Source organism: Coccinella septempunctata, chromosome 3, assembly GCF_907165205.1.
Source record: "Coccinella septempunctata chromosome 3, icCocSept1.1, whole genome shotgun sequence".
In the NCBI taxonomy this organism is placed as follows: Eukaryota; Metazoa; Arthropoda; class Insecta; order Coleoptera; family Coccinellidae; genus Coccinella; species Coccinella septempunctata.
In genome coordinates this window covers 42,516,370-42,529,962 of record NC_058191.1, presented here as the reverse complement: position 1 = coordinate 42,529,962, position 13,593 = coordinate 42,516,370, and the positions used below count along the sequence as shown (strand labels likewise).

General features: G+C 35.1%; 5 protein-coding genes and 1 non-coding gene across 10 annotated transcripts; 5 read left to right on the top strand and 1 right to left on the bottom strand.

Annotated features, from left to right (window-relative positions):
- The first annotated feature begins 415 nt into the window (after positions 1 to 415).
- On the top strand, positions 416 to 3,581 carry LOC123310466 (TBC1 domain family member 19). Of its 2 annotated transcripts, none has more exons than XR_006537359.1 (9): positions 416 to 536; positions 1,112 to 1,417; positions 1,594 to 1,688; positions 1,760 to 1,820; positions 1,934 to 2,164; positions 2,431 to 2,568; positions 2,662 to 2,821; positions 2,995 to 3,218; positions 3,291 to 3,433. XR_006537359.1 is itself a non-coding variant. In XM_044893939.1 (9 exons), the coding sequence occupies exons 1-9, from the start codon at positions 435 to 437 to the stop codon at positions 3,550 to 3,552; spliced, it is 1,557 nt and encodes a 518-aa protein (XP_044749874.1). In that variant the 5' UTR covers positions 420 to 434; the 3' UTR covers positions 3,553 to 3,581. The 2 variants fall into 2 exon arrangements, 1 of the variants encoding a protein (XP_044749874.1); XM_044893939.1 differs by having other exon boundaries at positions 420 to 536; positions 3,017 to 3,218; positions 3,291 to 3,581.
- Positions 3,582 to 3,692: 111 nt separating this feature from the next.
- On the top strand, positions 3,693 to 4,862 carry LOC123310467 (protein YIPF1). The gene is made up of 2 exons (XM_044893940.1): positions 3,693 to 3,984; positions 4,034 to 4,862. Exons 1-2 carry the CDS (start codon positions 3,804 to 3,806, stop codon positions 4,762 to 4,764), a joined length of 912 nt encoding a protein of 303 aa, XP_044749875.1. The 5' UTR covers positions 3,693 to 3,803; the 3' UTR covers positions 4,765 to 4,862.
- Positions 4,863 to 4,944: 82 nt separating this feature from the next.
- On the bottom strand, positions 4,945 to 6,275 carry LOC123310468 (ragulator complex protein LAMTOR1). 2 transcript variants are annotated; one of them, XM_044893942.1, is made up of 6 exons: positions 6,160 to 6,275; positions 5,803 to 5,938; positions 5,671 to 5,747; positions 5,525 to 5,614; positions 5,270 to 5,471; positions 4,945 to 5,219 (listed from the first exon to the last, which is right to left on the bottom strand). In XM_044893942.1, exons 2-6 carry the CDS (start codon positions 5,848 to 5,850, stop codon positions 5,133 to 5,135), a joined length of 504 nt encoding a protein of 167 aa, XP_044749877.1. In that variant the 5' UTR covers positions 5,851 to 5,938; positions 6,160 to 6,275; the 3' UTR covers positions 4,945 to 5,132. The 2 variants fall into 2 exon arrangements, with proteins under 2 accessions (XP_044749877.1, XP_044749876.1); XM_044893941.1 differs by lacking the exon at positions 6,160 to 6,275 and having other exon boundaries at positions 5,803 to 6,124.
- Positions 6,256 to 6,823, top strand: LOC123310469. The gene has a single exon (XM_044893943.1). The coding sequence runs from the start codon at positions 6,347 to 6,349 to the stop codon at positions 6,668 to 6,670; it is 324 nt and encodes a 107-aa protein (XP_044749878.1). The 5' UTR covers positions 6,256 to 6,346; the 3' UTR covers positions 6,671 to 6,823.
- A 148-nt stretch (positions 6,824 to 6,971) lies between these two features.
- LOC123310465 (ATP-dependent DNA helicase DDX11) lies at positions 6,972 to 11,747 on the top strand. Of its 3 annotated transcripts, none has more exons than XM_044893935.1 (14): positions 6,972 to 7,326; positions 7,388 to 7,825; positions 7,885 to 8,051; positions 8,105 to 8,394; positions 8,530 to 8,751; positions 8,800 to 8,936; positions 9,002 to 9,334; positions 9,397 to 9,597; positions 9,769 to 10,009; positions 10,066 to 10,196; positions 10,254 to 10,469; positions 11,138 to 11,190; positions 11,298 to 11,503; positions 11,577 to 11,747. In XM_044893935.1, the coding sequence occupies exons 1-12, from the start codon at positions 7,177 to 7,179 to the stop codon at positions 11,174 to 11,176; spliced, it is 2,565 nt and encodes an 854-aa protein (XP_044749870.1). In that variant the 5' UTR covers positions 6,972 to 7,176; the 3' UTR covers positions 11,177 to 11,190; positions 11,298 to 11,503; positions 11,577 to 11,747. The 3 variants fall into 3 exon arrangements, with proteins under 3 accessions (XP_044749870.1, XP_044749871.1, XP_044749872.1); XM_044893936.1 differs by having other exon boundaries at positions 11,138 to 11,242; XM_044893937.1 differs by lacking the exons at positions 11,138 to 11,190; positions 11,298 to 11,503; positions 11,577 to 11,747 and adding an exon at positions 10,521 to 10,577.
- Positions 10,910 to 10,983, top strand: Trnan-guu. The gene has a single exon. It is a non-coding gene; the product is annotated as a tRNA-Asn (tRNA).
- Positions 11,748 to 13,593: the final 1,846 nt, after the last annotated feature.

The window sequence follows — 13,593 nt, the reverse complement described above, 5'->3', positions numbered from 1 at the left end:
AGTCGAGTTTGATCGCCTCAGCCAAGATAGAAGATTGAAATAAGGCTGCTTCGTGGTGGTACTTAAACCACAGACTCTTCTTATACCAGTACTAAAACGGGCCTTTTTGATCCTTGATCGGAGAATCAACACTGCTGTCCCAGGCTGAATCCCCAAATTACTTCAATAGATACCTGATTGAACACTGATCGTCGACTAGACTAACAAAGCTCTTTGAAAGCCGCTGTTTACGAGTTTTTTTTTAATCAGCCAAAAACATAGAGTTGGAAACAGAATCAAAGAATGAAAAATCATAAATATTCTAAAAATGGAACTCTATTTACTGAATAGCTTCCACATTTCAAGTTCTTCAAGAATGTTTGATCGATAATAAGCGGTTGCTAAGAATATGAGTATCATCAACCTAATCAGTGTGTTACCATTTTTCGTTGAAAATGGACGAGTCTAAAGAGAATAGTATTCATCACATGACACTCAAAATCTGTGAGGAAATGAAGAGAGCCCCTTTTTACCCGGAATTCTATAATAATCTTCAGGTATCTTTTAAGTATCTTTTATCTTCATCTGTCGGTTAGATTATTTTTAGGGGCGAAATTCAGGAGGCTCTAACTCCGAAAGAGGGGGTCTCCTGGCAAAAGTAAAAAAAGGGGGCCAAATTTTGTCTCGAGAATCTGTGACCAAATTTTGTTGCATTAATTTAGGGCCATAGACATAGAGACATGGACTGAGCAATGCCAGCATGAAATTGGCTATTTATTAGAAAGAGAGAAAAGCTCGTCGGGACATACCTTTCTCTTTTTTGTTCACATAGAGGTGAGTGTAGTCCAATCAAAATTCTAGAAAAAGACAACTGCATTCCCGACGTGTTTTTCTCTCTGTCACTTTTTTTGACCGTATTTCATGCATAGATATAAAGGGAAGGCACAGTCCATGTCTATGTCTATGTTTAGGGCACACAGTACGGAACGTTAATTCCATAGACTTTCAATGTATTATAAGTCTATGGTTAACTCTGGTTTCCAGGGTCATGAAAAACAGAAATTTCGATTTCCGATTCTGTGAATTCCCCACGTCAAAATTTATCTAACGAGTTTCTGTCGTGTTCTTCCAGAAACTGGTGGCTTCGCCCACGGTAAAATACGAAAATTTCAAGGAAACCCTCCTGAAGTCCATGAAAATGAACGGCTTGGAATCGGAGATCAAAAACAACATTTACCACTGGCTCAAGTACAAGAAGAGGGAGGTTTTGTCACCTTACGACGCGTTTTTCAGAAAAGCACAAATTCACTGGGACCGAAGGATACACAAGTCGCTCAACTCGATGAGCAACGAGCTGGGTATCAGCCTGGTCAAAATCAGGACTCAAACCGACATGGACGAGCTGTTGAACAAGTGGAACGAGCTGAGCAACTACGAGGTATTTATGAATCCATCTGGTAGTCTTTGGTTTATTCCAAAATGCAAATTTCACTATTCGAAACACTAATTTCCAACTGCGTGAAGTGAAGGGCGAGTATTACCTTTGTACCCTCAATGTATGACTGAAATTATTGAATATACTCTAGCGTGGAAAGAATAAAATGGAATTTTCAGGTGAATATTTCAAAATACAGACCTGTCTACGCGCCCAAAGATTTTCTAGAAGTTCTGCTGAATTTAAAAGGGCCTATTTCGAATACCTTTGAAACGTAAGTAGGTTCAGTGAGTATCTTCCAGAATTCTCCAATATTCTCAAAAAGCTAAAGTTATTCCTTTCCAGAATAGACGAGTATTGGGAATTCGCTCAAATTCCGCTCAGAGTTAAAAACTTGGACGAATTGGTGAGTAAAATAGGATAAATAATCTGAATTCGAAATAATGACCTAAAGCTCCGGCCACGTCAAGAGCGTCAAATAGCCCAGACGCTGTTCGCTACACTTCCTTTTTTTAACAGCGAAACGTGTTCGTCGAACTGGCTAGGGGTGATCAAATCTTAGGTGTAAATTTTCCGCTGAATTCCATCAACAATTACGCCTCATTCGAAATGGAAAGGATAGCGATGGGAGAAAAGGTGCTGGAGAAAAACTACGCCCCGGTGGCTCAAGAATACCTAAAGAAAGGAAGCCCGAGATGTTTGAGGTCCAAAATTTGGGCGCTGATCTTGGGTTCGGAGGTGAAGCAACCGGTGAGAATTGAGTCTTGGTGTAGCGTAGGAGTAGTTTCGATTTAATGTAAAACTGTAACCAGTCAATGCCGAGATATGTAAAGTCTCGTCCAGACTATTCGAATCAGTGCCATTAAATGCCGGCTACAATCAACCATAGAGAAAGGGTTCTTGTCTCTCAGCGCGTTCAATTCTGTGCTGCCATTGAACTATATGAGTTTTCATTGAGTTCAATGGTTGCTACAAACGGACATAGATTATTTCATTCAAACTAATAATTTTTGCAGCAAAAGGAATATTTTCAAAAATTGAAGAGTCACGTCTTGGAATACGACCTGATGATTGACAAACTGATAATAAAGGACATAAATTTAACCGCTTCAAACGACGATCAATACTTTGTATTCGAAGATGTTTTATACCAGGTAAGAAAAACGTAGGTATTATACCTGATTGCCATAGACGATTAATATCATTATTAGTCTATGACAAGGTCATAGAAAAAACCCATTTTTCAGGTTATGCTGTGCTTTTCTCGCGATGGTGAAATTCTCAAAGATCTCCCCACGCAACCTGGATTCATGCAGGTGGTTATAAAAGGAAGACAAAATACTGCCGAAAATACTTTGATTTTCCCTCCTAGTGGGGTGATTCCCTTTCACGGTTTTACCATGTACGGTGAGTTCATCCTGAACGGATTATGAAAACGATTCCGAACTGATTAAATGAATCTGCGCTTGCGCAGTTCCGTTCAAAATCCGTTCCAAACTACATCGAGAACACAGAACTTTAAATAAGCAAAAAACCCTATTATTTAGGGTTTTCCAATCTTGGAATGCAGAACTTTTCAGGAAGGAAAACTTTTTTCCACAGCTGCTCCTTTCTGTTATCTCTACGAGGACCCCGTTCAGCTCTACTTCACATTCCGCGCTTTTTATTTGAGATTCTGGCACCGCTTGCACAGGGTGTGTGGGCATCCTCAAGGGATTGTATCTTTATGCCTGCAGTTTGAGAGGATGCTTCAGTGCTACGAACCGAATTTGTGGCATCACTTCAAGAAGTGTCATATTCATCCGTAAGACGAATTTATTGATGCCTTACAACCACCATAATTAAGTTTTCATCGCATTTTATCTTACTTTTTCAGATTGAGGATCGTAATCAAATGGATTATGAGAGCATTCAGTGGACATTTAAATCCTGAACAACTCCTCACTTTATGGGATATTATCTTAGCCTACGACTCCTTGGAGATTATACCAATGCTTGCCGTTGTTATATTGATCTTCCGCAAAGAAAATCTCTACAAAGTCACGACATTACAAAATTTGGAAGCTGTTCTGGCCGATCTCTCTTCAATTGCTGTGATACCATTACTTCAGATCGCATTTTCGAAAGAATATCAATGAATAGTTCAAATAAACTTTCATTCGTGGTATTGATTTGTATTTTTTCAACGATGCATTGTTTTCTGGAAAAACAATACCTTTTTGAGAAGATCACTTGAATAGAAAACCAGAAAAATTCTATGACATAACCAAAAAACCAGCTACAAGACACGTCAAAATTTCAAAACAACTTGTAAATTCAATTCATATTTGCAGGGATCTAAAGAGAAATGGATAATTTCGAATCATTTTAATCTTGGCAGAAAATTACAATGACGAATTTACAAGAAGTTCCAACGGAAGAACTCTTGTCGTTCCATGATTACCCCGTGGTACATCAAAATTCAAATGTAGGGAGTAATGCTGAACAAGCTCAAATAAACATTACGATCAATAATGATGATTTCCAAGTAAATAACTTGAATGACGATCCCTTGGAGAGGGATACAGAAGGTAACTTCTGACCTTTTGAAGAAATTTTGAGTAAAAAATCCTCTTTCAGAGTCGCAAAATAAGATATACTCTATATGGTCAATTGAATATTATCAAAGATTCTTTAATGTTGACACGAAGGACGTTACAGATAGACTATTAGCCTCAGTTACACCTTTACCAGATTATTCACTGAGGCATCATATGTTGGAAAAACCAGATCTCTATGGACCCTTTTGGATTTCCATGACTTTGATTTTCACCATAGCCATTAGCGGAAACATTTCCAATTATTTGCAGCACGATGAAAGATACCATTGGAGATATGATTTTAAACTAGTTTCTTATGCAGCCACTGTTATTTGGATATACGTCATGCTAGTTCCTATTTCATTATGGGCTTTCCTCAAGTGGTCTGTTGAAAGTCCATTCAATGATGGGGAAGTATTGAAAACTCCTGGATTATTAGAACTTATTTGTATTTATGGGTATTCATTATTTATTTACATTCCGGTATCAATATTATGGTCTATACAGATATTGTACCTTCAGTGGATTTTGGCTTTATCGTCAGCTGCTTTGTCAGGATCCGTCTTGATGCTTACTCTGATGCCATCCTTGAGAGCATCAAAGCACAAATTATTTTTGATACTTAGTGTTATATCTTGCCATCTATTACTAGCTGCAGGGTTTATGTTGTATTTTTTTAAGGCACACGATAATAAAGTAGTTGTAGAAGTCTTGGCCCAAAATGTTACTAAAGTTGTAACAGAAGTATTAAAATCAACTAAAGCGTCATGAGGTAATCATCATTTATAAAGACAGTATATTTGTGAAATGTTTGTGATAGATTAAGTGTTAAATGTAATGAATTCAATAATAAAAAAATTAAAAGGAAATCCGACTTGGTAGACACTCTGGAAAACCATTCCAAAATACTGTATCATATGAACATCAGGATAATTTCTGAATGAATTGAAATTGTTGCTTAAATGTATATTTGTAGACAAATATTTATCCAATTCTTCAAATCACAGTGGAATATAAATTATTTACATGTTTTATACAATTTAAAATATTACAGCACTGGAAAATTGTTTGATTTAAAATATAAACTCAATGGGAAAACAAGTGAATATCTATTTAAAATAAAAATATTCCAAATAATGTTAACACAATTCGACAACAAGATCTTCTTTGTGCTCTACTTTGATCACTTTGACTGCATCTGCCCCATTGTTCATTATAGTATTTATCTAAAAATATAATTGATAGATGAAAATTGAATGTAAATTTCTTTTCTCACCATTTGAACATCCTCAGTAGAAAGAGAATCAACACCTAGAATTTTATCTGTTGTAGGAATATCTTGTAAAATACACTTTTTTCTAGTCATGAGCTTAGACTTATTACACTGTTGCACCCGAGAATCATAATGCCTCATTCTCTCAATGTATTCATTCTGTTGGAGATTATGAGAATTTAAAGCACCTACATCGATAACATTTCTGAAAGACGGGAATTAATGTAAGAATAACATGAATTCAACTAGAATACTTACACCGCGAATTCCTGTAATATCTTATTCAGTGCAGATTGTTCATCAGTCTTTTTTTGTAGATTATTAGAATTTCTCGAAAGGATATCCTCACTATAACACACAATGATTAAAATAACAATTCAAATACATTCAAATTTCAAACTGACCTGTTTGCCCTTTGCACGTTACAATTACTCGATACAGGGTCAATCAATAAATGTGTACGTTCATTTATATCGCCTCCCTAAAAAACAGCACACAAACAAAAATATAATACACCCCTAAGATATCATACTAACGTGAGATGATCGGTCATCATTGCAAAAATAACTGTAACAACAACCCATTATGGCCTTTTTGCTTATTCACATCGATGATTAAAGGCTTTCTTTTCAGCAACAGTTATGATAATTATAAATAAACAAATCCGTTGGTCTAAAATAGGAAGATAAGTTTATCAGGCCCATTCAATTAATGTTAAATCGTAATTCACTCCTCCTCCATTCCAACAATCAACAAGATCAAAGACCTGTCAGTTCAGTATGCTGTCATTCTTGGCCTTATGTTACAAATTTTTATTACAAATATTGTTATAAATATCTCATATCAATGAGGAAACTTGAAATATACATACGAAAAATGGTTTTATAACTTGCCTATAATTATTTCCCACCCTCTAGATATCGAATTTTTTCCTTACAATGTATTTTTCCGTTTTCGATAGGAAAACTAGCCATAGAAAACGTTTCAATAACATAACCTCGACGAATGACAGTTCATACACTATAAAAATCTATTCTTCTGAAAAGCAGTAGCAGCTGTGTAGAGTTATTACAAGTTAAAATGTCTCTAAGTATTTTCCGAACTATGCATAAAATTAGACCATTCTCAAGTTCCAGAAGGACATTCACAGCCGGAAAAATAATATTCAACAAATCTTCCGTCCCTTCCAGTAGTCAAATTATTGATGTTCCAGGTCTGAGCTCTAAATGTCTCAACGTCCCTGCCACCCCTGTAGGCCCCGGAGCAGCTAAGAATACAAATTACAAAAATCCAGAATACTTTTGTTATGATAAAAATAGTTACTTCGAGGCAGAGGTTGAAATGTTGAAATTCCGCTGTGAGCAACCTTCCACAAAAGTACCTTACTACCAAGAAAAGAAGTAGACAATTTATCAAATCCTCTCATTAGTGATCATATTATAGTTCCTGCTTGTTCATAAAATCAAAGGAATAATGTTCTGAAGAATCTTGTTTGTCATATAGTTATGTAACATAACGTAAAGCAATGAAGGATGGAAATATAAGGCATGAGTAAAAGTAAGGTTTTTATTAAGTTTCTGACTTCTCTTGCTTTTTAAATAGTCAACTATAAAAAGTTTTTAGCTCATTTGGAAATGAAGATACTCATTTCTTGTTGACTTCTTTCAATTGGTTTTTTGGAGAACTTGAATATGCTTATTCTTGATACCTTGATTAATTTATTATTATAATATATAACTATTTAATAAATATTAACCCTTTTGTAAGTTGCGAAAGAGGCAAAAATGTTAAATATTTCTCAAAAAACTAACGGCAAAAAGCAGTTTGTCTATGAATGCAGATGAACTCTATGGTTCTCAGTGAGGTTATAAAATCGAAATTTTGGCGGGAAATAAAAATAGTTATCAAAAATGGAAATGGTTGAAGATAAATCTCTTGAATGTCCAGAGAAGTTCGATTTTCCTTTTCCTCCATATGATATTCAAAATGATTTCATGAAGGCTTTGTATCAAACCATTGAAAATAAAAAATTCGGAATTTTTGAAAGTCCAACAGGCACTGTAAGGAAGTATATAATTTGAAGTAAGTAAATATTTTATTTACTAATTATCTGGTTTCAAGGGAAAATCCCTCAGTATTATTTGTGGAGCCACTCGATGGCTGAAAGATCATAATGAAGCTCAAAGAAAAGTACTGTCTGACTTGGTTGAGCAATATCAGGTGGAAAAAGAGAAGTTATCAAAAGAAACTACCGATTGGCTGATTTTACAATCAAAAGAAATCGAGATCAGCAGAAAATTAGATCGAATACGATTCCAGTTAAATAAGATACTTGATTACGAAGATTGTATTAAGAAAATCATTCAGTCTGTAAGAAATAAAGAGGTCAATTACAAGGAACGAAAATTTCAAGGCATGAAACGGATCAAAAGTTCTCTAGATGAATCAAAAATAACAGAAAATATCGATGATGAGATGTTGGTGGCTAATGAAATTGAAGATGAAATTTTCGAAGAAGAGGACGAGGATGAAGATGATGATAAATATGAGCCTGTTAAGGTGGTATTTTTAAAATCGATAGATATATATGGAGGGATGAATGTTGATCTGTATTGCAGATTTACATTTGTAGCAGAACTCATTCTCAGTTAGCCCAATTTGTGGGAGAGATAGTGAAATCGCCTTTTGGAAAAGATGTTAGAGCAGTTTCCCTGGGATCAAGACAAGTGTACTGTATTAATCCAGAAGTGAAGAGACTGAAGAGTATGGCATTGATAAATGAGAGGTTAGTTTCGTCATATTAGAAAATTTCATTTGAGGCTTATTTGTTTATTGAAGGTGTCTTGATATGCAAAAAAAATCAGTGAAATCCAAAAAAGATGAGGACGGTAAGACTTTGAAGAAGCAACGTACTGAAACTAAACAATGTCCGTATTATAAACCCCAGAATATAGAGGATTTAAGGAGTGTTTCTCTCGCTGAAGTATTAGACGTTGAAGATTTGATTGTGGCTGGTAAAGAATTGAAGGCATGTCCTTATTATGCTAGTCGAAAAGCTGTAGACGATTCAGAGATAGTACTTATTCCCTATAATACACTATTACATAAAGCCACTAGGGAAGCTAATGGTAATGATTAATATTCAATTATTTATGGGAAATTACACGTTAGGCCCAGCTGAGAGTTATGAATATAGAATAGATACTAGTTTTCTTGATATGCAATTTAACATGTCAACATTCTGAAACTCTTAATGATTCCAGGCATAAAATTGAAAAATAATGTTGTAATAGTTGATGAAGCTCACAATCTACTCGAATCTTTAGCGCAAATGCACAACAGTGAAGTGAATTTCCTTCAAATAGATTATGCTTACAGACAGTTGAGTGGTTACAAAATGAGATTTGCTACCAGATTTTCCTCAGCAAATCTTTTGATGATAAATCAACTCATTTTCGTTATCAAAAAACTGAAGAACTTTCTAGGTAAGGAAAATTTGTTGGTACCAAAGGAGTTCTAGCTATTCTTTTCAGATAAAAATTCTGAGGTTATAAGAGAAACCAAGACTGAGATATTTACTGTTGGGAATTTTGTGTTGACGGCAGAAATCGACAATTTCAACTTGTTCAAACTGATCAAATTCGTGAAAAATACGAAAATTTCTCAAAAGGTATTTCCATAATATACGAAAAAAATATTTTTCAATGAAAAAATTTTAAAATTTTCGTTCTTTAGATTCATCACTATGCCTTGAAGTATCCAGATGACGAAATTTCTTCAAACAAACCAGCTAAAGGACTGAAAAGTTTCTTAACGAGTTTGAGTAGTAGTAACAAACAAGCACCGAAGACTCCTGTCGAACCCGAAACATCTGAAAAGAAGCCGCAAGAAGTGGCCCCAGTGAATCCCCTATTATCTGTGATTTCATTTTTAGAATCCCTCACTTATTCTTACGAAGACGGAAGAGTTATGATGGTTCAGGATACTGACCTCAAAAGCAAGAAATTTCAATTTCTCTTGCTCAATCCATCTTCCCAGTTTACAGATATTGTGAAGGAAGCACGATCTGTAGGTTTGGAGTTTCAGACTATTTTGCACACTTTTTTGTCTTGAATTTGTACTATTTGTAGGTGATTGTGGCTGGTGGAACCATGAAACCCATAGGAGAATTTAAAAATAGACTATTCATATCATCTGGTGTTGCTCTAGATAAAATCGTTGAATTTTCCTGTGATCATATAATTTCACCGGATAATATCCTGCCCATTATTGTTAACAAGGGTTTGCAAGATCAGAATCTATATTTTAATTTTGAGAATAGGATGAAACTGGTGAGTTACTAGTGTCTGTTTGTTTCTTTTCTTATAAACAAATAGGTTATGTTATGATTTCTGTCAAAAATAACTTGTTGTTATCTCTATGGTCCCACTTGGCATAAAAAATAAAATAATAAACAAAAAAGATGTATTCAAATAAAAACATGTGTCAATAACTTTTCCAAGGGGCCAAATATAAGACATATACTAGAGGAAGCATGTAAAAAAGTAGAGGGAGGAATTGTTGTATTCTTTCCCTCGTACCATTATGAGAATTGGGTTTGGGAACAGCTGAAAGATGTTTCTTTTGGGAGGCCTGTCTTCAGAGAACCTAAAAATTCAGGATCCGTCGAAGCAGTGCTGGAGAAATATGCTGCAGCAATCAAAAGATCCAGGAAAACAGGAGCGCTGTTATTTAGTGTAGTAGGTGAGAATTTCACTTTTCCGTGGTGTTGATCGAAATCAGTTTGAAATTTTTTACAGGGGGTAAATTGAGCGAAGGGCTTAATTTTTCTGATGATCTAGGACGATGCGTTATAGTTGTCGGCATGCCTTATGCCAACATCAAGGCGGCAGATTTGAAAGAAAAAATGAACTACTTGAATGAAAAAGAGGTACACAATTTATGCATGGAATTTTTTTCTCTTACACCCATATTAAATTCATAACAGGGCACTGGGGCTGGAAATGAGTTCTATGAGAATTTATGCATGAAATCGGTAAACCAATGCATAGGGAGAGCAGTTAGACATAAAAACGATTATGCCGTGGTATTGTTGATAGATGAGAGATATAATAGAACTTCAACGAAGAATGCTTTACCTGGATGGATAAAAAGAAGCTTACAAGTCAGTAATTCGACTGGTGCTTTTAAATTAATTGAGAAGGTATGAGAACAGAAATCTTCAGGAGGAACCTATTAATAATTTGAATTTCAGTTTTTCCAGCTGAAAAATAATTGATGAAGAAGCCGAAAGGGATAATTTCATTTTAATTTTTATATTGTCTTATATTTGAATTAATAAAATATATATCTTTCCCTCACTTTAATGTATTTTCATAAAAAAAATGACAGTTCTTATAAGTATCCTCGGAATATTAATCTGTGTGCGTTTTGCGCATGCGGATTTCAGGCAGCTACTGATGATACCCATTAAGTTCGAAACTTTTGTGTCTTATTGGCTCTAATGGTGGATGGAAGAGCGATATTTTACTTTGAGATGGGTTATTCATTAATTTCGAAAATAATTATTTTCTTTTTGGCTATAATTTCAAATGTCATAAATTTTTATAAATAAATAGATTTCAATTAGGTCTGTAATCGTTCGCCTCCGTGGCGCAATTGGCTAGCGCGTTCGGCTGTTAACCGAAAGGTTGGTGGTTCGAGCCCACCCGGGGGCGTCAAATTTTTTTATAGAGTTTATTGAGGATCGAATTAATTGTAAATTCTCATGATGAATCTACACGTTTCTATTGACAATAGACAATCTATACGTTATTTACTTTCCTTTAATAAACTAGCCCATTATTCTTTATTAAAACTGTTTAATTTCAGGTTGTTTGTTTTTCATATTCTCTTATTTCAATAAAGTAATGAAATAAAAAGAGGTAAAATTTTTGAATATTTATTTCAGTAAAAATAATTCAGTTTAAGTAATTGGAAACTACTATTTACAAAGAAATAAATAATATAACCTGCTACTATTTATTTTTAGGTTATCTCAAACTTGGAGTTATCCAGCAACCAATGATTTCTTTACAGAAACTACCAAAAAAATATTTATTAGGCAAGATTTGTAAAGTGTTCGAAGCAAACATGTGCGATGTCGCAGTATGTCAGTTTACTGCTACAAATAACAAGGCTGAGAACTTGAAGATAGTGTCTCGGCTAGCCACAAAAGCTTCTGAACAGGGAGCTAAGGTAATCCCATTTTACCTAATTAGGTACATGGGGAATCTAAAATCCAAGAAGCTCTACAAAAATTTCTTCGTAGGTTGTATTTTTGCCAGAAGGATGTGATTATATAGCTAGCAACACTAAAGAAATTCATGAATTAGCCGAACCTCTTGATGGTCCAACTGTGAAAGAATATAAGAATCTTGCTACAACTTTGAACATATGGTTATCCATTGGAGGAATTCATGAACTCCAATCTAATGATGAAGTACTCACATAGAGCACGTTCATTAAGACATTTTTTAATTTTGTGGAATTTTAGAATAAAATAAGTAACTCTCATGTGATAATCAACAGTAGTGGAGAAATAGCTTCAGTTTACAGAAAGTTACATTTATTTGATGTTAACATTCCCGAGAAAAATCTGATATTAACTGAGTCAAAATATACAAGTAGAGGCGATGATATAGTTCCTCCTGTTGATACTCCTGCAGGATCCCTGGGATTGTTCAGTGTATCCTTCTCTGAGCTAATTCAAATTGCTTCTATCAACTCAAAAGATTTTCCTTAATTGAATCCAGTGTTATGATTTGAGGTTTCCGGAATTAAGTCTTATTCAAAGGAAGGATGGGGCAACGATTCTTAGTTATCCATCTGCTTTCACTCATTTGACGGGGGGGGCTCATTGGGAAGTGCTGCTCAGAGCAAGAGCAATTGAAAACCAATGCTATATCGTTGCAGCAGCTCAATATGGTAAACACAATGAGAAGAGGATATCCTATGGCAATTCTTTGGTGAGACTCAACGATTGCAATTACTCAGTAGAATCTTATACTTCACGCTCTCAAAGGTTGTAGATCCTTGGGGAAAAATCATTGCTGAATGTCCTTCCTATAAAGACGGCATTGAAACAGATGAAAGCATAGCTATAGCTAGAATTGATCCTTCAAGAATTCAGAGTGTGAGGAGAGAAATGCCAGTATTTTCCCATAGAAGAAGTGACTTATACGAGCTTAGAGTCAAATGTCAAAGTTGCTTGCCTATCTTGAAGACAGATGAGTTCAAGTTTTCTCATATTGATATACCTGAATCGACAGTATTCTATAAGTCCAAGCTGTGCTATGGGTTCACCAATCTACGATGTGTTGTTCCTGGACGTATCCTTTCAAAGAGTCCAATTATAAGTCTCCATACTAAGTCTTTATATGTCTTTTTCTCTCTCAGAGTCCAGAAAGAAGTAATCATAGAAGATATTGATATGGAAGCAATAGGAGAAAGGTAGAATTGCTCCATTGGCGAGGGCCGAAGGCGCGAGCTCGTTTCGCAACCGCTTCAAGCTCGAAAAAGTAGCTTTGTTCCCCGTTCCGTCGTTTTAAGCGGAAAATAATTCTGGAAAATCGTGAATCATGCGGAAAATGCCTATTACTTTATGTTATTTCAAAACGTACCTTCGCAGCATTTGCCATGGGTACCGGCAGCATCTCGAAGAATCGGTCGGTGGATTAGAGCATTCACATTCTCGATTTTCTAGATTTAGACCTTCAAAGAAAGCGTTTTAAAATTTCAATTGATTGAAAATTTCAAAATATTTATTTTGGGAACATCGGACCAATCAGAAAGCCCACGTGTAGAGCTTCCTTAGCAACGCAATTCAATAACATAGCAACAAAGCGGGCGAAAGTTGTTTGGACCAATTTTCTTTATTCTTTTCCTTGGGTGGAGGCCATTTGGACCAAAACTTTTTGAGTGCTGCGTCAAAACATTCTTTTATGGGTGCTTTCCTCAGTCATGTGATGAAATTTCTATGGCAGTCAAATTAACGTTAGAATATGCTTCACAAGGATTTATGCAAACTATGATTGTAATTCATTTTATAGGGGATATTTTGACGGATTCTCGTATTTTTTTTTAAGGATATCTACCAAAAAACTAGCGTTGTATCTAAAAGAGTTTGATGTGATTTCAATGAAGAAACAGTGGTGTAGCAAAGTTTATCTTTGGATCTAGACTGCTAGTAGTCGTTAAAGTCGAATATTGTCATCGAAAGTTCAACTGTCAAAATTTAGAGCTTAGACGCTTCAGACTATATGATTTTTTCTTCTCTTATTTTTTTC

What these genes read in the sequence shown, in the direction of transcription:
- LOC123310467 (XM_044893940.1), top strand. Translation starts at nt 3,804, where the DNA reads ATGACGAATTTACAAGAAGTTCCAACGGAAGAACTCTTGTCGTTCCAT. An exon ending in CTTGGAGAGGGATACAGAAG is followed by an intron (nt 3,985 to 4,033) that starts GTAACTTCTGAC and finishes ATCCTCTTTCAG; the next exon opens with AGTCGCAAAATAAGATATAC.
- LOC123310466 (XM_044893939.1), top strand. Translation starts at nt 435, where the DNA reads ATGGACGAGTCTAAAGAGAATAGTATTCATCACATGACACTCAAAATC. An exon ending in ATTTCGAATACCTTTGAAAC is followed by an intron (nt 1,689 to 1,759) that starts GTAAGTAGGTTC and finishes ATTCCTTTCCAG; the next exon opens with AATAGACGAGTATTGGGAAT. An exon ending in TTAAAAACTTGGACGAATTG is followed by an intron (nt 1,821 to 1,933) that starts GTGAGTAAAATA and finishes TTTTTTTAACAG; the next exon opens with CGAAACGTGTTCGTCGAACT.
- LOC123310469 (XM_044893943.1), top strand. Translation starts at nt 6,347, where the DNA reads ATGTCTCTAAGTATTTTCCGAACTATGCATAAAATTAGACCATTCTCA.
- LOC123310468 (XM_044893942.1), bottom strand. Translation starts at nt 5,850, where the DNA reads ATGGGTTGTTGTTACAGTTATTTTTGCAATGATGACCGATCATCTCAC. An exon ending in ATATTACAGGAATTCGCGGT is followed by an intron (nt 5,472 to 5,524) that starts GTAAGTATTCTA and finishes CCCGTCTTTCAG; the next exon opens with AAATGTTATCGATGTAGGTG. An exon ending in CTACTGAGGATGTTCAAATG is followed by an intron (nt 5,220 to 5,269) that starts GTGAGAAAAGAA and finishes TTATATTTTTAG; the next exon opens with ATAAATACTATAATGAACAA.
- LOC123310465 (XM_044893935.1), top strand. Translation starts at nt 7,177, where the DNA reads ATGGAAATGGTTGAAGATAAATCTCTTGAATGTCCAGAGAAGTTCGAT. An exon ending in TTGAGAATAGGATGAAACTG is followed by an intron (nt 9,598 to 9,768) that starts GTGAGTTACTAG and finishes AACTTTTCCAAG; the next exon opens with GGGCCAAATATAAGACATAT. An exon ending in CTTTTAAATTAATTGAGAAG is followed by an intron (nt 10,470 to 11,137) that starts GTATGAGAACAG and finishes GTTTAATTTCAG; the next exon opens with GTTGTTTGTTTTTCATATTC.